Here is a 23,724-nt window from a genome sequence, read left to right as displayed (position 1 = left end):
AGGCCAAGGGGATGAGCCTTGAAGAATGGCCAGGAGAGGTAGATGGGAGGAGGAAAATGAAACCACCAGCCAATGGGAGCTGCTGCCAGCACCTGGCAGGTTGGGGAAGCATCAGGGGGTGTCGTGCCTGGGGCACCTCACACCTTCTGCTTTCCCTGTCCTGCAGCAAAGGAAGTTTCAGACTTCATTCCCACTCTGCATGTTTCTGAACACTTCCTTTTATACCCTATAATTGCATTTTTTTTTAACTAAAAAAATCCTCTGGTGTGAACAGGCTTCCTCTCTCAAAAGATTCATCTCCGATGCAAGCGGAGAGGTACTAATTGCCCTATCGGGGTCTCCAGGGCTTTCCTCTGTACTGTTAGCTAGCAAAAACGTGTTCTTCATTTAAGCACTTAGCCCAAATATTTCATTTTTAATTACAAGCTGAGGCAGAGCATGAGGCAGCCCAGAGCAACAGCAAGCAACTCCCCCACCAAACGAGTGGGGCAGAGACCAGGGAGGGAATTCACACAGCCCTGGTGCTGAAAAATCCCCAACCCTGGGGGGGGGGGGGGCGGGGAGGGGGACAGGCAGGGGGACCCCCCAGACACCCTGCCAGAGGTGTCACCTTCCTTTGTCCTTGGGGGAAAAAAAACCCAGCCAGGGCAGGAGGCTACACCCAGGCTGGGAGAGGCTCTCTGGGGCCCACCACCTCCTCCTCCCTCTGGCCTCCCCAGCTGCTCACCAGCAGTGCTTTTATAGGCAGTGCCGCTCCCTGATTGGCCTCTCCTGGCCACACCCATGGGTGGGGCTCCCTACCATGGCTCCTCCCCCAGGCTGTGGCTCCCCCCCCCCCCCCCCTCCCCAGGGACTGGCAGTGACCCTGCCCACCCCCTGCCCACCCCCTGCCCACCCCCTGCCTGCAGCTCCTGCCGGCACTGCCGGATGCCTCGCAGCGGGCACAGGGGGTATCTGCTGCTCCACAAACAGCAGCGGAACCGCCACCATGTGCTCCTGGCCAGGGGCCTGGTGGTCCGGCAGCCAGGCTGGGGGGGGTCCTCGTCCCTGAGAGCAAAGGAGAAAGGGGAGTGAAACCCCATGCGGGTCCCGGGCACCTCCCTGAGCCCTGAGCGTGGCGGCCGGCCTGTCGGGCTCTGTCTGGGGCCCTCCATTGCTAGCAACCCGGGTCAGATACAGCCGCTGAGCATCTATCTGATGTGGGGCAGGAGCCCGAGCCAGCAGCTATGCCTCCCCGGTCACTTTAGGGGTGGGAAGGGCATGCGGGGGGGGTGGCCAGCTCTGGAGGGGCTCCAGCCGGGCTCCAGCCGGGACTCGCAGCCGAAGCCCTACGGAGGACACGGGGGGAGCAGCCAGATACACGGGCACAGCCCAGCAAGCCCTGGCCACGGAGCTGCGGGGACAGCCAAAAGCATCTGCGTCACGGGGGTCAGGGAAACAGCAAAGACCTCAGACGTGAACTCGCGTTCCAGAAGAGCTGCAAATCAGCCTGGTTTTTTCCCTGGGAGTGTCCAAGCTCCAGCTTTGCCTCTGTTTCTAGCCCTGTGCTAACACACATCCCCAGGCTCCCTTGCTCCTTGTGGGTTTTTCTCTCTCCTCACCAGGGATACCCGCTGGAATCACCTTTTTTCAGCAGCTCCACATGTGGAGCAAACCCCTTTCCCCTCCACACCACAGTGTCCTGGTCCACAGCCACATCCCTGTCCCCTGCCACATCCCTCCCCCCAGACCATGGCTGCCACTGGCAGGGAGCAGCTTGGATGCATAAAGGGGGAGAAGCTGGACCTGGTGCTCTGAGCCCCGACCAGCAGGACCAGTGAGGGGACTGGAGCTGTGGGATGTGCTTCTGGCATGTTGGTGCCACGATGTGCTCAGGCACATCTCAACAGTGAGGCAGCAAATTAAGAACTTGGCTCCTCCGATTGATATTTTTATTTCCTTGACAATGTTGTGTAGCTGCCTTGGCGTTTAATCCTTGTAATTAATCAGAGACTGAGAAGGGGATCATTCTCATCTCTTTCTCCCTTTTACAAACACTATAATCTGCAGGGTGGGACTGGGTCAGTTCTGTAGCATTTCAAGTAGAGTAAAAAAGACAAAAACCAGCAGACAGGCATTTACCTTTTGGCAAGTAAGAGGCGTCTCTGAGGAAGATGATTTTTAAATCAATAATGTGTGAAAGAATTCAAATTACATACTTACATCTCCAAATATTTTAAGTTGTGTGTCTGGAAGAACAAGAGGGATCTCTTTTGGTTGTTACAAAATGACTTTGAAAATGACCTGGCTTATTCCTATCTGAAATACAAAGGAAGTTTTTCTTAACATGAGATGTCATCATACATTTATTTAAAGCTTTAATGATATGTTTTGGAACATCATCTATGCCTGAATTTTTCTCCATTGCAGTTGTCTGGAGAAGGGAGCCTTTTTTTTTTTTTTTTTTTTTTTTTTCATCTTAAAATAGTAAATGAGGGCAATTATCTCATGGTAATTCCAAATGATAATTTGATTCCGTTTTAGCTGTCAGTGTCCTATCAAAGCAGTTCTTGCAGGTTAATTTTAGGAACACGTCCACCTGTTCCAGCCCTGCGGAGGCTGGGGGTGGGAAGTGGCGCTTACCTGCCTGCCCTGGGGAGTGTGGTGGCCGCACACAGTCAGGTACAGCCCAGCAGTGAGAGCAAGGCACCAAGAAACCAGGGTCTGGTGGGATGTCAGTGGGATGGAGACAAGCTCCAGCGGGATTCCCCCTGCTCCCATGGGATTCAAAGCCACAGCTGAGCGAGGAAGCGGCGCTGGGCTGATGGCCATGCCGGTGAAGCCCAGGTAGCACCAGCACTATAGGAGCATCACTGAGATGCTCTAAATAATAATGAGAAGAGCAATTTTGCATTCCAGCGAGTTAGAAGCTGGCAGTCACTAATGCTTTGGGAAGGACTGTAGTGCTTCAATTTATTACAGATTAATGTGATTGATTTATTATTTTTGTTTCTTTTTAATTAGCCTCCTTAAAAGCGAAACAATCTTCCCGCGGAGCATGCAAGTAACACAAAGACACAGGCCCAGCTGATGTTTGGTTCCTGATGCATTTGTTCAGAATTAGTATTGCAAACCAGGAAAGATTTATTATTGGTTTCTGGGAGAGATTAGCAATGGGGAAACAGCTCAGGAAGGATTAAGAGCGAAGCAAGTATTAGCCAGTTTTTTTGATGGAGTGTTTGTCAAAAGTTGCTCTTTACGTTTAAGTGAGCCAATGAGTGCCCTTCAGAGGGCTGGCAGCCACAGAGCGGTGTTGGCTCCTGGTGATTCATTGGGGTTTGTTGAATTCCAGAGTTTGTTAACTTCAGCTGGTTAATCTCATCTTTTTTAAACATTTAAAAAAAAAAAAAAAAAAAAGAAGAATGCTATTGTTAGTCCCAGCCCACTGCTTATTATTGAGCTTACGATGATGCTGGTTTGGGGAAGCTGCCAAGCCGCCTGTCCTGTGGAAGGGCCGAGGACCATGGTGTCCCCATGCAAAGCTTGCCACTGCAGCACAACGCCCCTATGCCTTTCTCCAAAGCAAGGCAGCCAGAGGGCTGGAAATCATTTTTCCCCCTCTTTATATCCAGTTTTATGTCCCAAAAGCTTGTCTCTTGCAGTATCAGGAGAATCAGCTCTAAGGCTGGTGGGAGCCCTTCCCATCCCGCAGACCCTAACCTGGTGCCTCTGAGCACAGCCCCTGTCTGCCCTGTGCCCCCCAAGCCCTTCCAACACAGACAGGACCCTCAAATTTTCCCTCTTGATACCTTAAGTCTGGGTTAGAGCATAAAGGAATTCGAGTATAACCATTATACCAATTTTTCCCCCAAAGGGCACAGAAGCACGGGCACAGCCGGTTCCCCGGGCAGAAACGGAGCAGTGCAGGGAGCACATCGCTTGCTCCCACCAGTCCTCGCTGGCCCATAGAAGCACCAGCTGCAGTTTGTGCTTAGGATTTTTTCTGACATACTGTGGAAAACACATAAAACTTTGTATTATTGAAGCAAAGCTTAGAGCAAGCCCTTCAGACCTGAAACCCAAACTCTTCAAATCTCAAAAGATGGAGCAATACTGAAATCGCATTTCTAAATGAGAGCATGAACTAGCCCCTGTCTTCCAAAGATTAAGAGAGCAAGGGGACAGATGTGCTCCAGGTGCCTCCAGCCACAACCCAGGGGATCATCTTCTCTCCCTCCCTCGACAAAAGAAGCATCGCAGGTTCTCGGACAGATGCTTGGCCAGCAACTCCACCGACGCCTGTTTGCAGGGTCCCCGAAGCCCTGATGCCAGCACGCTTCCCAGAGCCGCCCCTCGCAGCGCTGCGTGCAAAACTGAGCCCTGCTCCAGCCAGCTGAGAACATAATTGCCTTTTCCCTCCTTCTACAGTTTATTTTTTGTTCTCCCTTCAGCACAGTGCCGGAGCCAGGCCAGTCTAGTCATGCTCCTTTTGTTTACAGGCAGTTTCTCCTCCGTTTCCCTCCCTTGGCCTTGTGCTCCTCAACCTGTTCCTTGCTGGGGTCCTTGCGGCAGGGCTCCCCTTCCCACGGTGGGCACCACGGGTCGCACAGGCATCCCCACTGCCCGGCCTCTCCCAGCACAATGCAGGGAGGAGTTTCCTCAACTACATACACATACGTATATGTGTGTGTGTGTATATATAATTTTAAAATTATATCTTTTTTTATTATTTTTTTTTGAGGAATTAAGAAAACAAAAGCAGACCAGACCCATGTGCCAGGGAGCACGGCAGAAGGGCTTCAAGCCCAGCTGTGGGGCCGGAGCTCCCCAAGGCTCTGCCCATGGTCCCCCAGAGCTGTTCAGGCTCCTGGTCACCGACCCCGACCCCAGCCCCGCCCGGAGCCCCCTCCCGCCCCGGCGCCTGCCAGCTCGCAGCTCCTGCCCGCGGCTTTGCCCGGGCGGCCTTTGCGCCTTGGGCAGAGGGGGCAGAGCCCCCCGGGGGGGCAGGGGCGGGGGCAGGCGGGGGGAGCCGGGGAGCGGGGGGGGGCCGGGCGGCTCCGGGGCTCCGGCGGCTGAGGGGGGCGGGTGGCAGAGGCGGGGGCGGCTCGGCTGGGTCCCCGCGCCCCGCCGGGACCTGCCGCCCCCCGCAGCCCGCCCCGCAGCCGCCCCCCGCCGCGGGACCCCCGCCGCCCCCTTCGCCCCCGGCCCCCGCCCCGGCCGGGCTCCCCGCCCCGGGCCCCGAGCCGCCCTGCCCGGTCCCCGCCCCGAGGTGCCCGCACACCCCCCGGCTCCGCCGCTCGAGCTCCCCCGTGCGCCCTGCCCCGGGAGGCGGCGGCGGCGGCTCCCCGCGCCCGGAGCTGTCCCTGCCCGCCGCTGCCGGCCATGCCGGGGCCGCGCCGGGACCGCCCGGCCGTGCTGCTGCTGCTGGGGGCTCTGCTGGCGGCCGACCTCTACTTCCACCTCTGGCCGCGGGCGCGCCGGGAGCTGGCGGCCGGTGCCCCGGGCTGTCCCTGCCGCCGCCCCGCGCCCGCCGCCCCCCCGCCCCGCGCCCGCGCCGCCTCCGCGCTGCGGCGCCTCTTCGCCCACCCGCTGTACCGCGCCGCCGCCCCGCGGGGCCCCGCCGAGCCGCTGCTGGGCGCCCGCGAAGCCCTGCGCTACTACCGGCGGAAGGCGGCTCGCTGGAACAGGTGCGTCCCGCCGGCACGGCACCCCTGGGCGGGCACCCCCTTCCGCGGGCACCCCCTGCGTGGGCATCTCCCGGGCACCCCCTTCCGCGGGTACCCCTCCGTGGACACCCCCTGCATGGGCGCCCCCTCCCTGGACACCCCCTGCCCGGAAAACTCCTAGGCACCCCCTTCCCATGCAACCCCTGCATGGGCACCCCCAGCCCAGCGCCCCAAGCGCAGGACCCCCCGCGCACCCACTGCACAGGCACACTGCCCCCCAGCACTCCCTGCATGGGCACCCCTCGGGCACCCCTCCTGGGTACCCCCTGCGCAGGTACCCCACAGGCACCCACGTTCTGGGCAGCTCTCCTGGGTGCCCCTGCTTAAGCACCCCTTAAGCACGCGCCCCAGGGTACCCCTGGCATCCCCAGCTGGGTTTGTGCCCCCTTCCTGGCTCTCTGCCCCACCATCCCCCCACCTCGCCCCCTCCCCAGTAACCGCACCCCATGGACAGGCAGAGCCGAGCAGAGGGGGTCTGCTGGGAGGGCTGTCCTGCGGTGCCCCCCGCTCGGCTGCTAGAGCCCCAGGTGAGGGGAGAGGTGGCTGCTGACCCACGGCGTGAGACCCTGCAAGCCATGTCCTCCCAAGAGCAAGCACCTCTGCTCCGTGTCACTTTTTTGGCGTGGGGCAGGAGGGGAGCCAGTCCCCAGGTGCTGAACCCCAAAGCTGGTCCCCTGCATCCCCCAGCCCTTAGGCTGGGTGACAACCGGAGCCCTCGGGCTGCAGCAGCCAGTCCCCCAGGCCAGAGCCCTGCACGTCTCAGTATCTGCCTCCAGCGGGTGTCCTCCGACCCACGGCAGGGGTGTCGGGGCGCTGGCACCTTGCTCAGCCCCTCTCCCGTTCCTTCTGCCAACTCCTCCGCGAGGAAAGGCACAGAGGGTTTTACGCTGGGACAGCAAAGGGCTCCCAGCTCAGAGCCCCCTCTCCCTGCCTCTCCCAGCCACGCTGGCAGGAACGCTCCCCCATCTCCTGCTCCCGGGGTGTGACTGGCACTAGCCCCTGCGGCCCCCACCCCGGAGGGGACAGTGACCCTCAGCACCAGCTCTGAGCAGCAGCTGCCTGCGCAGGATCCTACCACTGAGGCTTCCCACACCCCGGAGCCCTGAACCCCTGATCTAACCCCCCTTGCAGGAGGGCTGCGGCCAAACTGGAAACGGGCAGCACCTTCCAGCGTCCTCCAGCTCCTCCCTGCACCCCACCAGCTTCTTCCTTCATGCACAAACTCAGATCCAATGGGGATGGCTACGGTGACACGGTGCCAAAGCAGGTCACCATGGTGCCTCTGCGCAGAGGCTCCCAGCATGCCGAGCTTGCAGCATCATCTCACTGTCCCCTTCATGGGATGGGACAGTGCCCACCAGGCAGCATTTTCTGGGACCACCTCAGAGGTCCCTGTCCTGGCACTTCCCCACTGCCGGGGTTTGGTTGTCAGTGTCCGAGCCAGCCCCTGCTCCTCCTGCCACCCACGTGCTGCTTGCTGAGCCGCGCGGGCAGGATTTCCAAGCTCCCACTTTCTCCGCTTCGATGCAGATTCCTCTCATTTCTGTGGGTTCACCCAGTCCTGGTTTCAGGCACAATTTGCAGGAGGAGATGACGGGAAGCGATAATGGAAGGAACCGAAGAATGATCCTGGGTCCTGGAGCTGCCCCGTGTGCTCGGCCGGGGGTCACCCTGCGAGGCTCATCGCTTGCTCGAGTCCGCCTGGAGCACGTTGAACCCTTCACACATCACTTGACGCCCATGGACAGGGTGTTTGGGGATCCCTGGGGACAAATGCCCCGGACCCCCCTTGGGTGCATCTCCTCAGAGCTGGGCAATGCATCCTGAAGACATCAGGATTTGGGTAGCGAGATGGATGTTTCCCAAGCAAAAGCCCGGTGGGATGGGGGCATTTGAACCGAAACAGCTCACAGCATATACTTGGTGGCTTCTTGAGTACCACCAAAAGCCCTGAGCACCCAGTGCTGAGCATTTGCAGCAGTGCTGGCATCACCTCCACGCCAGCCTCACCGGCAGGACAGCCCCAGCTATTTGGTAAGAAGTCTGCATTTCCCAGCTTTATTTACCGCTTTGTTTAAAACATGCGCCATTTGTGGACGAAACCGTGGCTGCACAGTGCCTTTTGTTCTGAGGTTTGGTTATGATGTGGCCAGGAGGAATGCTGTGATGCCATTTGCCCTTGGTTGACTTCACTTTGCACCTCCAGGTGAGAGCAGAAAGGAAGGAGAAAGAAGGCAGGGTATTGATTATTCCTCAGTCACTTTGAAATAAAATATATGATGCTCACATAGCGGGTAAAGCCTTCGGAGAGCATGCACAGGCCGAGGGACACACCACCTCTCCTGCTGCCGGTGCTGCAAATTGCATATACAAGACAGCGCTTCCCAGCGCTGATGCGTTTCGTGAGACTGTTAATTTGCTGTGGGCATGGAGGAATTTCTGCCTCACCAGAAGCACTGCAGAGCCCATGTCCTCTCTGACACGGTCAGTGAAAGAGCCGTCCCTTATAACTGCCAACAATGAAGGGCAGCGCCTCCGCGGGACTCGGGAACCCACGGCTTTGTCTCCCAACGCACAGGCTTAGCGAAGCTGCAGCTGAAGATCGTGCTGTGGGAGCAAGGTCCGCACCAGCTCTCCCCAAGGTGTGACCACATCCCCTAGCAGGCAGAAGAGGCTCAGAGCTGAGTGTCCCTGGGTCGCCCCCTCCTCAGCTTGGCTGGGTGATGGCATGTCTCTGCATCACGTGTAGGTCTGGCTGTTGGCAAAGCAGCTTTCAGAGTGGCAGGATGCTCTTCTTGAGTGGAAGAGGCTGTAGCTTCAACCCTGCACCTGCAGCACAGCGTGCCTGTCTTTATTTTTGTGGCCAGATGGACATCAGCTGGGCTGGGACTCTCTGCCAGCTCATGGAGTGGCCCCAGGACATGGCCCGTTTCGGATCCCCGTGGCCAGGGGAGCACAGCAGCACACATCCTACCTCCACGGTGCTGGCTGCACGCCAGCTGCTGCCCATTCCTGTGCTTTTCCCCAGCACTTCAATTAGGACCAGGAGTTTGATTGCAGCATGCAGAACCAGCTGGAGCCACTGATGGGGATGCAGGAAGGAAACAGCAAAAAAACCCATCCACACCTCTTCAAAACCAAAAAACAAGACAACCCTTAAAAACTCCAGAGCTCATTTTTATCCTTCAAGGAGCAGCTTCCACACCCCAGACTCTGCAGCCAGCTCGGTGCGGGGGGAGGCACGGGGTGAGCAGACACCAGCAGCCTGATGCCGTGCCCCTCGCAGCCCAGCAGCGAGCTGGCTGAGCAGAGAGCTAGGGCAGCCCCGGGGCTATTTATAGCAAGGTACAAAAGAACCTGCTTTTTTATATCGTTATGTCTTTTGCAGAGATCTGTTCTTACAGGGAAATATTTCAGGAATCCTGAAGGAAATGGGGAGGTCGAGGGAGGTGCGTTTTGGGTTTGAAGGCTGGAAAGGGGCTCGCTGGCCCTGCAGCAGCTCACCCGGGACAGGGACCACGTGGGTGCTCCCAGCCACCGCTGGTAACTGCCTCCCCTTGCATAACTGGTGCATTTTTTTCCCCATCAGTGATCTACTGCACACTGCCACCCCAGGGGGAACAGCCTGTGTGTACGGGAGGCAGGAGAGCAAATATGGTAAAATATTTGGGCAGCTTCCCTAGAGAAAAATCCTGAGTCATTCTTCTAAGTTACACTGGGGGCTTTATTGTCCCTGGCCACAGTGTGGGGCTAAGGTTGTGTCTTGCCCCCTTGAGACCTGGTGCACTGGTGTGCTGGAAGGTCAAGGCACATCTGCTGGAGCCGGCAGCATCCTGGGGCCGCAACCTTGTGTGCAGCCTGCCAGCCAATCCCCCCATTTGGCCATGCTCCTGTGTCCAACACCTCCTGTCTCGGGGGAGCTTCTGCCTCCTCTGCAGATGTCCTGGGCAAAGGGCTGGACTGAGCGCAGCACACCGCCAGCCTGCTGCCCGACCACGCACGCGTGGACTTCGCACCGCAGCTGACCCCGTCCAACTGAAAGGCAAACAGGCTGGGAGAGAGGACAGGCTGCTCTGACCTGCAGATAAGCCACGTCTCTCTGCTGCCTGGATTTCTCCCAGGGTGCTACTGAAACGTGTCCCTCACCACCAGCAGGGCTCATCCCTTGCTCATGGTTAGACCGGACTAACCACACTGTTTAGCCTGCTTGGATGGAGAATGACGGAAAAAAAGACCAGCCAAAACCCAGTGCTTCCCTACTGGTCTGAGCAGGGAAGCAAAAAACCGAGCAACACCTGTGAGCCCTTTCCAGCCACCAGCACCACCTTCTTGGCTGATAAATGCCTCAGTGCATGGTCAGCACCTGCTTGTCGCAGCCACCACTGCAAGCTGTGCAGCGCAGCCAGCCCGGCAGAGCCCCGCTGCCGGGACACCCTGCCATGCCTGCGGGTGCCCACACACGCCTCCCTCTCCTCCCTGTTTTCGGTTTTGTTTGCATTAGGCAAAACCTAAAGAATCGGGAAAAGTAGGAGAAACTAAAGGGGTAGCAAAACATCTCTTTTCACCTTTTGTGTTTCCCAGAGTGTGTTTTGCTAAGGGTCTGGATTGGGTCTAGCAAGGCATATGGCACTGCCCTCCCTCCAGCTGCTCCATCCCAGCCTTGGGTAACGCCCCACTCGTGATCAGCCCCCAGCTCCTGTTTTCTTTCACGGATGTATCTTGGCACTTTCAGTGCAAACTGAACTTCATTTTCCCTTTATCAGGAACAGCTACTCTGCACATGGCTTGGCCAGCGCTAATGAGAAACTAACGCGCTGTCCTCCACCGCGTGGAATAAGTGACCTTTCAGTTGCAGTTTGGCAAAGTGTGGGTCTCAGCTGTGGAGGTCTCTAGGTTGAGGAAAACACTGATCAAGCGGGGAGATGTTTTGGGTTATTATTGAACTTGGGAGGCCCCTTCGGCTCCACCTGCCAAGAAAGGGCCGGGTTCAACCTTGATCCGAAGAGCTGATGCGCGGGAAGCTGCCAGCGGGCCTCACCACATCCCTGCCCACCAGACCAAGGGCTGTGAATCTGGTCACAGGCACAATCTCTGGCTCTAACTTGGTGATTTTTTTTTCCCCGCCTGGGACCTCTGGCTCCAGGAGAAAACTCTGTCAGAGATGCAATGACCAGAAAGACAGTCCTCAGTGGAGGCTCGCTTGGACAAGACCCTGTCATTCTGCTGGGCTCTCCAGACTCCTCACTGAGCAGTCAAGACCCAAGTCACCCGCTGTCACATCACATCCCCTCCCCAACTCTGGCCTGGAACCTGCAGCTCTTCCTTCATCCACCACACAGGCCAGCTCTTGTGTTGCTGGAGATGTGGTTTAGCTCCAGCCATGCCCTGACACCCTTCCTGCTCCTGATGGGGTGAGGAGAAGACAACAGAGTCCTTTGTCTTCCCTCTTGAGGCTGCTTTCTCAGGGCTTTGCAGAGGCAAGAAGGTGGCACAAATTGCAAGACCTTTGACCATCTCAATCATTGCTCCCTGCCTCAGTTTCCCCTTGGGTAACACGCAGAGTCTTTACCCACCCCATGCCCCCAGCTCTGCTCCCCTGTCATGGGTTAACCTCAGCCAGCCGCTGAGAACCGTGCAGCCGCTCGCTCGCTCCCCCCGCAGTGGGACGGGGAGGAGAATAGAGAAAAAGGTAAAACTTGTGAGTTAAGAATGATTTAATAATGGAAATTAAATATAATAATAATTATAATAATAATAACAATAATAATAATTGTAATGAAAAGGGGAGAGGAAGAGAGAGGAATGAAACCCAAGGGAAAAACCCAGGTGATGCACAATGCAGTGCTCCCTGCCTGCTGATGGGTGCCCAGCCATCCCCGAGCAGCGATCGGCAGCCCCCAGACAACTCCCCCCAGTTTACGTACTGAGTGTGACGCTCTGTGCTATGGAATACCCCTGTGGCTAGCTGGGGTCAGCTGTCCTGGCTCTGCTCCCTCCCAGTTTCTTGCGCACTCACTTGCTGGCAGAGCACGGGAAAGTGAAAAGCCCTTGGATATAGAGTGAGCACTACTTAGCAACAACTAAAACATCAGCGTGCGAGCAGCATTCTTTCCATACTAAATCCAAAACACAGCTTGGTACCAGCTACTGAGATGAAAATCAACTCTATCCCAGCCAACACCAGGACATCCCCAGCACCCTCCCCACTCCCCCACAGCCCCCGGGCTCGGCGCAGCAAGGATTTCCGTTCCCTGGCTCATCCTCACCACTCCGTAACCGCTCTCTTCCAGGAGACACAAGCTTTACAGGGAGGAGCTGAACCTCACCTCCCCAGCAGCACCAGTGCCGCTGCGGCCAGAGGCCAGCTGGCTCCAGTTCCACCTGGGCATCAGCCGCGATGGGCTCTACCCGCGCTCCAGCCCCACTGTCAACAGGCTCCTCCGGGACATGCAAGACTTCACCACTATCAGTGCCGGTAAGCACCCTCCTGCCACAGGACTGGGGCTGGGGGGAGCTGCATGGGGCTGGGGGGCTCCAGCCCCCCCCCAGCTTACTTTTGCAAACAAGGCAGGGGCTGTCACCCGCTGGAGAATGCTCCCAGCCCTGTGCTGGCTTCCTTACATGCTGGGCAGTTGCCGCGCCCTTACCTTGAGATGGGAGGAAGGCTGTGGCCCTTAATGCAGCATTTTTTTGGTGCCAGCCATGCTGCAGACCCATTGCACAGCAGCTCAGTCCCGACAGGCTGGCTCAGCACCCCCCGTGCCCCAAGGGGACTGCACCCCTCACTGCGCACCAACGCCACTGGGGCTGCCATGGACATGCAGGCAGGGCTCCCCTGCATGCCCAGTGCTGGGAGGGGGCTCAGCAGCAAGAGACTGAGCCCAGTGGGGTCTCACCGCTCCTCCTGCCTTTACAGACTACAGCCAGGATGAGAAAGCGCTGCTGGGAGCCTGCGACTGCAGCCAGAGTGAGTTTCAGGTCCCTGCTCTCCCCTCGCATGCCACCACCTCGGCTGACCCCATCCCAACTCCTCCATCCTAACCTCAGCAAGGGAAACGTAAAGCCGGGCAATGCCAGGTCCTTCTCCCTTCCATTAAACCGCCAGCAGAAGCTGGGATGTGGGTGCCAGGACACCAGTATGCCACTGGTTTGTACTGGGAGGAGGAAAAACTCCCCAACAGAACGTAACAAATGGTTGTTGGGAGAAATGCTAGAGGGAAATCTCTGGCACAGGGGAGAGGGAGAGAGGAAAAATAGCCACAGAAGCAGAGGGGAGCAGCCGGAAGGAGCGATGGGATGCGCTTACCAGGGTGGGAAGCCGGATCGTGGCACAGCGTGTAACCAGTGCTTCACTGCGTGCCGGGGAGGCTTTCCAGGTGGCTAACGTCCCGTTTCTTCCCCAAGTTGTGAAGCCCAGCGGTGTGCACCTGAAGCTGGTCCTCAGGTTCCAGGACTTTGGGAAAGCCATGTTCAAGCCCATGAGGTAAGGCACGCAGCAGAGCCCCCACCAAGCCCCCCACTGCCCCGCGTAGCCATGAACCCAGGAGCCCTGCGGCGTGGGGTGCAAGCATCCTTGGCAGGGACAGCCACGCCGCAGCTGTGTCGTTCCTCCCCTGTGCTCAGCTACCTTGACAGCTGAGAAGGTTTAATTATTGTTGGCTGCTCGCACCATCCCAGAGGCGTGCACGGATAAACACCGGTGTTCCCACACTGCTTACTGATGTTGGAAAGTTCTTAGTTCGTAGATGCCAGATGGCAAAGGACCTTGGGACACTTGTTCTCCCGAGAGCTTTGTTTTAGGGACTGCTCATTTCTTCCTCTTCCCCAGCTGACTTTGTGTTTTACCTTGTTTCGCCTTGGATTCCCCAGAGTATTTCCAAGAAAGAGCCACCAGTCCCAGTCACCTCAAACAGGAGTTTTAAATTGCTTCTGCACTTACTTGGGACTCTTCATATTTATTCCCCCTCTCCTTTCTGTGCGCAGGCAGGGCAGCCAGCAGCACACCGACTGCGATGGTCTGCTCATCTAGAAAGCAGCCAGCTCCTCTCCTGTTGGTGTCCATCCACCTCTGCCGCGTCCGGCAGGTCCCAGAGGAGAGGGAAAGCATCCATGCACTCAGCTGAGCCAGGAGGGCCCAGCAGTGCCTGTGGGCTTTCCCGTGATATACAGCTGCTTGGGAGGCTGAGCATGCAAATTCACATGCTACGCAAATTGGGGCACTGCGTGGCAGCCAGAAAATGAAATTAAATAAGGTGGTGTTCCCATCTCAGGGGTATAATAGTCCAGACCTGAGCTCTTCTCCGCCTCCCACGGGGACATGAGAAGCGCAGCAAGGCCTCTAGCACCCCTGGCTGCACCCACCTGAAACACCGTCCCGGGTGGGTGTAAGCCGTGGCACAGACGTGTTGAAGCCCACAGTCACCCCTTCCCCCTCCCTGACCCACCCGGCACCAGGGCAATGCTCCGGCTCAGCACTGGGCACTTTGGGACAGCCACACGCCAGTTGTCCCTGGGCACACCATCCTCCTGCCACCACCCTGCGCCCAGGCTGCCTGCCTGCGCCGCTGCGCGAGGCTGCGTTAACCCCCGTGCTCTCTCCCAGGCAGAAACGTGAGGAAGAGACTCCTGAGGATTTTTTCTACTTTGTTGACTTCCAGCGGCACAACGCGGAGATCGCTGCCTTCCACCTGGACAGGTAGGGGCCTGCCACCGCCAGCTGCCAGTCCTCTGCCCACAGAAGGCTTTGGCACGAGGAAAGCCGCGCTGAGCCCCGCAGAGCCGCCCAGCCTCAGACGAGCGATTGCTTTGCAGCACCCACTGGAGAGCTGATGCGTGATTTGGGGACAGGGTGGCTCTGGCTCTCGCCTGAAGCCCAGGAGCCAGCTTTGCCCTGCCCAGCGCACGAGAACAGGCTGGCAGATGAAGTCCGGGCTGTGAGTGGGTCAGGTCCTTGCCCAGCCATCCCACAGGCACACGCACGCGCTCCCTCTCATGCATTGCAGTGCAAAGAGGAGCTCTGGGTGCAGCCTGGATCCCTTCCCAGGGAGGGAGTCACACGCTCCATCGGCAATCACGCCGTGGTTTGGATGGAGATAAACTGCAGCGATGCAGTTTCAGGCTCTCAGCTAACGAGCAATTAACCTGGCTCCTCTCCCTAGCAGGCTCGGTATTTAATAAAATCAAAAATACCCTTATTACAAGAGGAAGGCAGCAGCTTCTTCCTCTCAATGGGATGAGCACTGAACATCCAGGGAAAATGATCCCTGATGATGATGGTGGTGGATGGGGGTCTCCAGTTCCCACACCCAACTTACATGAAAAGCAGGACATGACTGTAAGTCCTGTAGACCAAACTCTGAGCAAGAAATGGAGCTGAATTCCCTTTCCAGCTCTATCCCTGCATCACCACAGCGACTCTGCTTGACTCAGCTACCATCAGCTTACCTCTCTGCATCCCAGCCCCACCGCCAGAAAAATGAGGCCGGAGTGCTGTTCTGAAGCGCTTTGTGGTTTTTAGAGCTGAAAGACATTAGATGAAAGCAAATGATTCTTCTTTCTTTGAACATTGCTCAATAAGGAACAGGCTAAATCCTGTTTTCTGCCTGATTCTCAGAAGCAGAGGGCATTGCCCAAGGAGCAAAGCACAGCATTCGCTGGCTGACCCCGTGTTACTGACTCAGCGATCAGCAATTCCACTCACTGACATGAATGCCTTTCTGCCCCAGGCCCTCATTTTTTTTAGTATTTTAGATGAATCAGCTGGGCATGAGTGCCTCTGAGTGGGGTGATGCCTCCTCACCTCCTGCTGTCTCAGCTGCGTTGTACTGGGTTCTACACATCTTTCTGTGTCAAACCCAGCACCATAGAAGAGCCTGAAGAGCCTTGCTTATGTGCAAGGGGATGCGAGAAACCAGTTAGGGAAAAAGACATGAATTCTGGAGAACATCCAGATTGTTCCAGGCAGCAGCTATTAAAATACCAAAATCCAAACTCAGCCGCATTTTGGTCCAGGGGGTAAAATGATGCAGGCTATTTACTAGAAAGAAGGTAGGACGAGAAAAAAAAAAAAAAAAAGAAAAAAAAAATCCATGTAGGCATAGTCATCAGAGGGTTTACCAACGGAAGGGATGAGGACAGCATCCGCTGCCCCGTGTTGCCTTCCTGCACAGTAACATCCCTTTGCACCGCAGGCTCTGAGCCACTGTCCCTCTCGTGCAGGATCCTGGATTTCCGGAGGGTACCACCCACGGTTGGGAGGTTGATCAATGTCACCAAGGAGATCCTGGAGGTCACCAAGAACGAGATCCTGCAGAGCGTCTTCTTCGTCTCACCAGGTAGGCGAGCGCTGGGCTGCCATGAGCTGGGGTTGGACATGTTGGTCCATGGTGGGTGGAAGGGCAGGGTCTGCAGGCAAGGGGGGGTGGCAGGACTTGGGCTGTGGCGCAGAAATAAAACGCCTGGGTGAAACAGATGCACAAAGACACGGCTACAGCGGAGGTGGCCCTCTCTCAGCCTCAAGCAGAAACCAGCTGCCAGGTCTGTTCACCTGCCCCCTCTTCCTAACTTTGCCTTAGCATGGGACCAGTCTGTCCATCGACTAAAATCCAGGTATTCTCCATGATTTTCCACGAGTTTCACATCCACAATGTTGTTACGTGTGCCACGATATATGCAGTCGCCATCACGCGATGGGGAAGAGGTCAGTCCAGGCTATCTTGTGGCCTCCTACAGATCGTAGCTCCTTTCCCCACTCTTTTTCTTCTCTTCTCCCCACAGCCAGCAACGTATGCTTCTTCGCCAAGTGCCCGTACATGTGCAAGACTGAGTACGCGGTGTGTGGGAACCCTCACCTCCTGGAAGGGTCCCTCTCTGCCTTCCTGCCATCCCTCAACCTGGCACCACGACTCTCCATCCCAAACCCATGGATCCGGTCCTACTCGTTTGATGAAAAAGAGGAGTAAGTGGGTAAATGATGCTGCTTCCCGTATCTGCATTGCAGGGAGCACATGGGAAGGAGAACGAGCAGGGTACAGACACACATACAGAAATTGTACGTCCAGGCAGAGGAAAGCCAAGGTTCCCAGGTTGCCTGTAATTAATCTAATAAACTCTTAATGCCTGGGCATTGACTGGGTTTGACTTCCAGTCTCCTGCATGCACAAGGAGGGAGATTTAAGTCCTCATCTCCGCACGGGAGACCAACCTTGGCATGCCGTTAGGACACAGCAGCAGCAACACCCGAGCGCACCTCTCCCTTCTCCTCCATCTCCTGCAGGTGGGAAGTGAATCCGCTCTACTGCAACACGGTGAAGGAGATCTACCCCTACAGCAACGGCAACCGGCTGCTTAACATCGTCGACATGGCCATATTTGACTTCCTAATAGGTATGTATGGTGAAGGGGGAAATAACGTTCCTTCCTTCCGTGTGGGCCTTCAGCAGCCTGTCTGCCCTCCCACGCCATGGTGTTTCTCAAAGTCATCCCTTCTGCTCCAGAGACGAGTTTGGGAGACTGCTGTCTCCCTACAGCCAGCCAGCACAACCCCTCCTGGTGTGCAGGCAAGGGGGAGCCCCCAGACCCACCCCAGCCCACTCCCCAGGGGGCCCAGCAAGGAGAGCACAGCAGCCCTGGGCATCTCGAGATGCTTCCAGCAAGGCAACAATTCATTCACACAGAGCTGAAAGAAAATGTAGGATGTTTTAGAAAATTGCTTGGTCACATGCAAGGGAAACTCTGTTCCTCTGTCTGCCCTTTACCAGGGAACATGGACCGTCACCACTATGAAATGTTCACCAAGTTTGGGGATGACGGCTTCCTCTTACACCTGGACAACGCCAGAGGGTGAGGCTGTGGGAGGACATCAGGGTGGGGGGGAAGGTGGTGGGCAGGCACTAAAGCTCTGTGCTCTCTGCTTTACCCCTCCAGGTTCGGGCGGCATTCCCATGATGAAACCTCCATCCTGGCCCCGCTTTCCCAGTGCTGCATGTAAGTGCCACCTTCATCTTCCTGCCCAGACACATCAGTGTTCCCACCACAACAGACCAGCAGCGCTTACTGCTGGAAGTCACCCAGACCTGGCTCCATCCAGCAGTGCAGGGAAAGCCCCTGCTAATCCCAGCCAAGGGGGCAGGCCAGGCGCTGGAGCATGGGAATTGCAAGTTGTCCCTTGAACGGGGATTAAGCTGTTATATCAGAGCATTAAGCTCTGCTGTGCTGCAGCCGGCTGCGGCGTCATACGACAGTCCTTCCTGGATACTTCCCCACTGGAGCTAAAAGGCCTTGCAAGTGTAAAAGCTTTCACAGCTAGACCAGGAGACACTGTCCACTGGATCAAACCCTTCCAGAAGGGTCTACTGGCATTTCCCAGCCCATCGACATAAGGTGCTATCAGCCCCATTTGTCTGACATGAAGCTCAGAAATCTCCATCCAAAAACCTCATAGAACTTACCAGTCAATCAGGTTTCTTCCCGTAGCATTAAGAAGTTCATAAATTTTCCTATTTGAATCCTGTCTTCCTCCTTTATTAATTTACATAAATCATCAGCTGAAAGTTACATTTAAGAGACAAAACGCTGCTCTTCCCTGTGGTTTCTCTTTAGGAGACTCCTAACCTATTTCCTTGCTGTACCTGCTCCATCTCAGCCCTGGGGTGTCAACTGCACTCTCTCCCCATACACTTCTATTACTGGATCTAATTTTAAGAACTGTTATTTGCGCCCAGTCAGCCTTTTCATTTATAATGGCAAGCTCGCAGTGAATCCTTCTCTTGAACTCCTGTTCTGTGCAGTGTAAATTAACTCTGCCTCTTAATTTGACCTGTATACAGTAATATCCGCAGGTCAGATCCTTCCTATCCTGCCAGATCCACCTCCCAGAAGCTCTTCTTAATTTGGTTCTCCTTGTACAAGGCAGTGGTAAGACCACCTGCAAGTCACACCTTGAAATAAGCCAACTAAGGCCAAGAACAGCGTAAAACCAACTCACGCTGCCCAGAGGACACACAAAACCCCCCTCATTTCCCAGAACAGCCAATCCATTTGGAGTGGGGGAGCATCCAAAAATGCTTGGAAAGGAGGTAAAAAGGTTTATCTGAGTAAACTGCAGAGGCCACCGATTTCAAGCCTGCCCTGACCAACTGGCTGGACTGAGCACACCGAGTCACCTCCTTGCTCCTAGGCGAAGCTGAGCCGTGTACACCTAAGCAGGAACCAAGTCCTCCAGCCACGAGGGACCACTCAAACCCCAGGGATGCTGAACAGGCTGCTCGCTTCCCTGTCAAACATGTTCATCTTGTTCCCAGCTGAGTTCTTCTCTAAGTTTGGCTCCCAGCAGATTTAAAACTGGTATTTTTAGCTACCTTTCACAGCTCCTACAGCAGTTCTTGTCCCACATGGCTCTCCTCTCCCAGCGTTGCTCCGAGCATAGCAAACAGCACAAATGTAGCCATGCAGTAAGAGATGGTCCTTCTCCTGAAAGGGTCAAAACCCTCAAGAAGGTACAGATAGGCCTGACAACAGCCCCCACTTAACCTGGCATATGTATCTTCTTGGCTGATGAAACCCTGAGAAGGCTCAGGGTCAAATCTTCAGCAATTCAGTACAACAGCAGGGTTACAACCACCCTGCGGGAGAGGAGCAGGGCCAGTGGCAGGATTTCCATCTCACACTCCTTTCCATGTTCTGCCTGTTTCTTATGTAAGTGTGACAGCATGGAATACGCCATTCCCCACAGGGTCACACTATCCCCTACTCCACCTCCAAGCCCCGTCACCGCTTGGACCAGAGCAAACACAGCCGGCGTTTACCCACAGCAGCTCCTCGGTCACCCCTCACCTAGAAGAAGGTTTGCATCTGCTCCGTGCAAAGCTTTCTCTGGCAGCAGCAGAACCTCACACCCATGCTCTGGCAGCGATTTAAAGCCTCGTTGCCAGCCTTAGCACTTGATCAATTGATTATTTGGGGGTTTGCAGGAATATCAACGCAAGCCTGGCAGCCAGGACAACAGCCACAGGTGAAGTTTCCTGCCCCCTGTGCCAGCACCACGCAGGAGGCAGCCGCTCACAGCATCCTTCTCCCTCCTGCAACACAAGCATTGCTGACCAAAGACACGCAGGGCACTTGGCTGCCCCAGAGCGCTGCTGGCACCTCGTTGCTTGTAGCACCACTGGCACCTGGTGCGATTCTGTGGCTGCTCAGCCGGGCACAGCGGCAGCAGCAACCTTCCCCTGCCATCCGAACCGCACGTGTCCCATCAGAGCTGCAGAGCCAGGTCGCTGTTCCCAGCTGACAGCCTGGGTAAATAACAAGCGTACAAAGACAAATTCTGGAGCTGGTTAAAATGTTCCTGACTACACCTTTTCCCATCTGAAAAATTCTGGCTCAGCTAAATCAGAATGGCTCCACGAACATGGACTACTTTGTTTTCAAAATGTAAAGGGCAGTAATTAAAACCACTGATTAATTTCAGTATTAGAGATGCTGAAATCAAAACACTTCTGCTGAGGATTAAACACATGATTTCAGAATACTCAGTCTCGTTCCCAGAAGTGTTCCAAGATTATAGCTTTTCATCCCAATTTCTGTCAAAAGGAAGTAATATTTAAATTGCAATATCTCTTAAGGTGAAGAGTCACAGTTAAATCAGTTCCAGGAAAGACTCCCTCTTTTTGCTCAGAGTGTTGACAGATTTTTCTTCTCATTCATGCCTCTTCATTTTACCTCCCCCTCTGCCCCCAGCCCATAAATGCCATCCTTGGGAACACGGCACCATCCTGCAGTAATCTGGGGAATCTCTGGCTCAGAGGAAGAACACTCATTACTGAGAACTTCTATCTTGTTTTTCTCTGGTGACAGAAATCCACAGTACAAATAAATACTCTGCAGTCTGGAAAACCAAAGGAAGCAGCAGAGGTTGCTGCAAAAATTTTCATTTCCTTCAGAAATGGCAAGGTTTTGTTCCAAAGTTCTTTGTGAAGTATCTCCACCTGTCTTTGCCTTCCCTCCTTCCCCACTACCCAAGGCACCCAGATAGCTGGTTCTTGCTAGGATGCCGCAAGTAGTTTGCATTAAGATATGCGATTTCTTTTTTTCCAGAATAAAGAGGACAACATTATTACGACTCCAGCTCCTGGCTGAGCCAGAGTATCGGCTCAGCGACATGATGAGGGAATCCCTCTTGCAGGACCGCCTGGCACCTGTCCTCACCGAACCCCATCTCTTGGCTTTAGACAGACGGTTACAGCTTATCCTGAAAGCCGTGAAGAAATGCATAGACACATATGGAGAAGCCAAGGTGGTGGCCAATGACACCACACAGGTCGAGGCTCCTGCATCCGACAGAGTGAAGTTGTCCACTTAAAACAGTCCTTAACTCGGGCTCAGAGGCAGGGAAAACTCCTGCAAGGCAAGTGACAGGTATAATGGCTGGTAATTTCCATCTACAAACACCTGCAGAGACAGAGGGGAAACTCTTCAGAAGATCTTCAAGAATCACGCTGGGCTTCTATGCTGGGTATTCAACCAAAGCTGCTGTGCTTGGGCAGCGTGTTGGTAAGTTGTGGTCTGACCACAGCAGACCCTTACACCCGGGACAGCAGCTCCCTGGTGGAAAAGCAGCGATCTCCTGCTCTGTAGCTGGTCATGCCCTTGGGAGGGTGGGGGAACACACGGCCATTTGTTTGCTCAACCGGCACAGGATCTCGGTCTTGCTAGCGAAGGACACAAACCAGGTCCAAGGATGAGGCTTGAATAAAGAGATGCCAAGAGCATTTTCCTCTTATTAAGTCTCTGTTCTGTAATCAAGACTATGCATTGAGAAAAGAGCAGTCTTGCTTCATGAGGGCAGTACCTGCCACCAAGACAACACGCTGATTCAGCATGGTCAGACTGAAGAGTATCTGCACAGTATTGACCATCAGGCCTGTCCACTGCCTCTTGGTCTCACCAAAGTGGGGGGGGCCTCTAGCTCAGGTCATCTGGCTCCCCATTTGCTTTAAAGTCACTTAAGTTGTCAAGAGTTCCCTGGAAAATAGAAATGGTAACCTGCCCCCACCCCACACACCCCTGCATTTTGAGGAGATGCAATAGAAACTGGAGAACAAAAAAGCACGGGGAGGGAGTTACTGCATATCTTCCAATGGGCAGTTTTCCCCATGCCTCCCAATAACAAGGCTTAAAAATAGCTATTAAAGAGGACTTCAGTAACAAGTTTTTTCCTTTAACTGTTTAAGAACAATTGCACTGAGCTTTCTGGCAACCTAGGGAAAGTAGTTGAGAACTTTGTTGATAATTTGTCATCTTTAAGGGGAAAAAAAAACCCCAAACCAAACACGCCACAACCAATGCGCTAGCTCATTCTAAACTAACCTTGAAGTTAAACAAATTCCACCCACAGCATTGCAGGCCTTTCAGAAGAGAATCCCAAAACCATAGTACAGATCTTGTCAGGCAGCAGTTAACAGGTTCTCAGCAAGCTGCTGCACCTAGCGCTGGCTCATTTTCTCACGGGCTGGACTTTTGCCCAACGTAAAGGGAACTCAGTGATGCTGTTAATAAGTGCCTGGATCATGCAAGGAAGGAACAAAGCTCGTTTGGCCGCAGCTATCATTTTTCACAGGGGACTGCACTGGCACTTCATTCAGCTCCACTATAATTCTACAATATACCTGTCTCCACACTGTAAAATGACAGGCGAGACTGTAATTTCTTTATGTCCCCACAGGTGCCTATTGTATTCACTGTATATTTGAGGAAGTTTGGAGTGTTTCTATTTAGCGAAGAGATTCCTCCAACATTCTGAAGCCATGAAGCTTAGCAAAAAACCCCACACAAACCCAGCCAACCCCAAACCCCACACCACAGCCCTTTAGTCGCTCATGACTTGTGATTTAGCCATGTCCTTCCATTTCCAGCTTTCACAAAAACAGGGGTTTAGACAGTCTTAATCAAACAATTCTCAGCACCGGGGGGGCTTACAGGCCTTTGGACTCTTGGGGACAGAGAATACATGAAAATAAAAAGATTTGACTCACTCTTGGCATGCGCAGCACAGCAGTTGTTCCAGTACAAGACGCTGTATTCCCAAAGTTGTATCTCCCTCTGCCGGCGATGTTTTACGGGCTTACCACACATGACAAGTCCAAAATTAATTTGATCAGTCTCATGGAATGGTGACTGCTGGCTGGCTGCTTGAACAGGAAGAACATGGCAACAGAAGATAAATGGTAAAAAGTTATAAGGTTGGAAGGTTTACATTTTCACTTTCAATAATAAGAACTTGCTCTCAGCCTTTTTTTTTTTTCCCAAGGGGATGGGGGAAAGGGAGGGCAGGATGAAGGAAAGAAACCCACAGATACTTAAATAGCTAGTACACTAACTGGGGTTGCAAGGTTGCCTCTTATTTTTATTCTCTTTCACATGGTAATTTTTTAACATATCTTCAAAGTTGGGTATTAGCTTTCTCATAGCTGTATGTAAAATGTCCAGTCTGAGCTGCTTCAGGTCATCACTCTTCAACTTTTTTTTCTTACTTCATCGAGTATGAAAATCCCTCTTTTCTATTTCTCACTGTCTGTCCACCAGAACTCATTCATGATACGTTCAAAACTTTCATTAAGGGTATGCATAGATGGGAACAGACACCTTACAGAAGCTTATGAGCCCCGGTAACAGTGATCAGGCTGGGAATTGACAACCTTAGCAGGAGATCAAAGCAGCGCAAGTTGCTAAGAGAGACTCGGAAAAGACGCAGGTACCTTTACTGCAAAAGCAGTCATGTGTACGATGCCAGAACTCGCCTGGAGTTCCTGGGGCACAGGCACAGGCTGGCTCACGGAGACCACGCTCTCCAGCAGGCTCGAGGGGAAGGTGCAGTTGCACTGTACGCTAGGACCTGAACACAAGCCTCCGGAGTTAACACAAAGCTAATCCATTAAGCTTCTTAGTTTCTACCACCTCATTAATAATGTATGCCCTGAGGCCAAAGGAAAATACAATATAAGGATGGGAGGGGAAAAAAAAG

General features: G+C 54.6%; 1 protein-coding gene across 3 annotated transcripts; it reads left to right on the top strand.

Moving 5' to 3' along the window:
- The first annotated feature begins 4,805 nt into the window (after positions 1 to 4,805).
- On the top strand, positions 4,806 to 21,483 carry FAM20A (FAM20A golgi associated secretory pathway pseudokinase). 3 transcript variants are annotated; one of them, XM_055727703.1, is made up of 11 exons: positions 5,254 to 5,666; positions 11,996 to 12,180; positions 12,622 to 12,672; positions 13,110 to 13,188; positions 14,308 to 14,400; positions 15,924 to 16,039; positions 16,482 to 16,662; positions 16,981 to 17,090; positions 17,465 to 17,546; positions 17,631 to 17,690; positions 20,799 to 21,483. In XM_055727703.1, the coding sequence occupies exons 1-11, from the start codon at positions 5,362 to 5,364 to the stop codon at positions 21,061 to 21,063; spliced, it is 1,527 nt and encodes a 508-aa protein (XP_055583678.1). In that variant the 5' UTR covers positions 5,254 to 5,361; the 3' UTR covers positions 21,064 to 21,483. The 3 variants fall into 3 exon arrangements, with proteins under 3 accessions (XP_055583670.1, XP_055583684.1, XP_055583678.1); XM_055727695.1 differs by lacking the exon at positions 12,622 to 12,672 and having other exon boundaries at positions 4,806 to 5,666; positions 14,312 to 14,400; XM_055727709.1 differs by lacking the exon at positions 12,622 to 12,672 and having other exon boundaries at positions 5,253 to 5,666.
- Positions 21,484 to 23,724: the final 2,241 nt, after the last annotated feature.

The sequence above is a fragment of the Falco cherrug genome, chromosome 1 (genome assembly GCF_023634085.1).
Source record: "Falco cherrug isolate bFalChe1 chromosome 1, bFalChe1.pri, whole genome shotgun sequence".
NCBI lineage: Eukaryota > Metazoa > Chordata > Aves > Falconiformes > Falconidae > Falco > Falco cherrug.
Note: the sequence above shows the minus strand (reverse complement) of the source record. Positions and strands in the feature narration are given on the sequence as shown.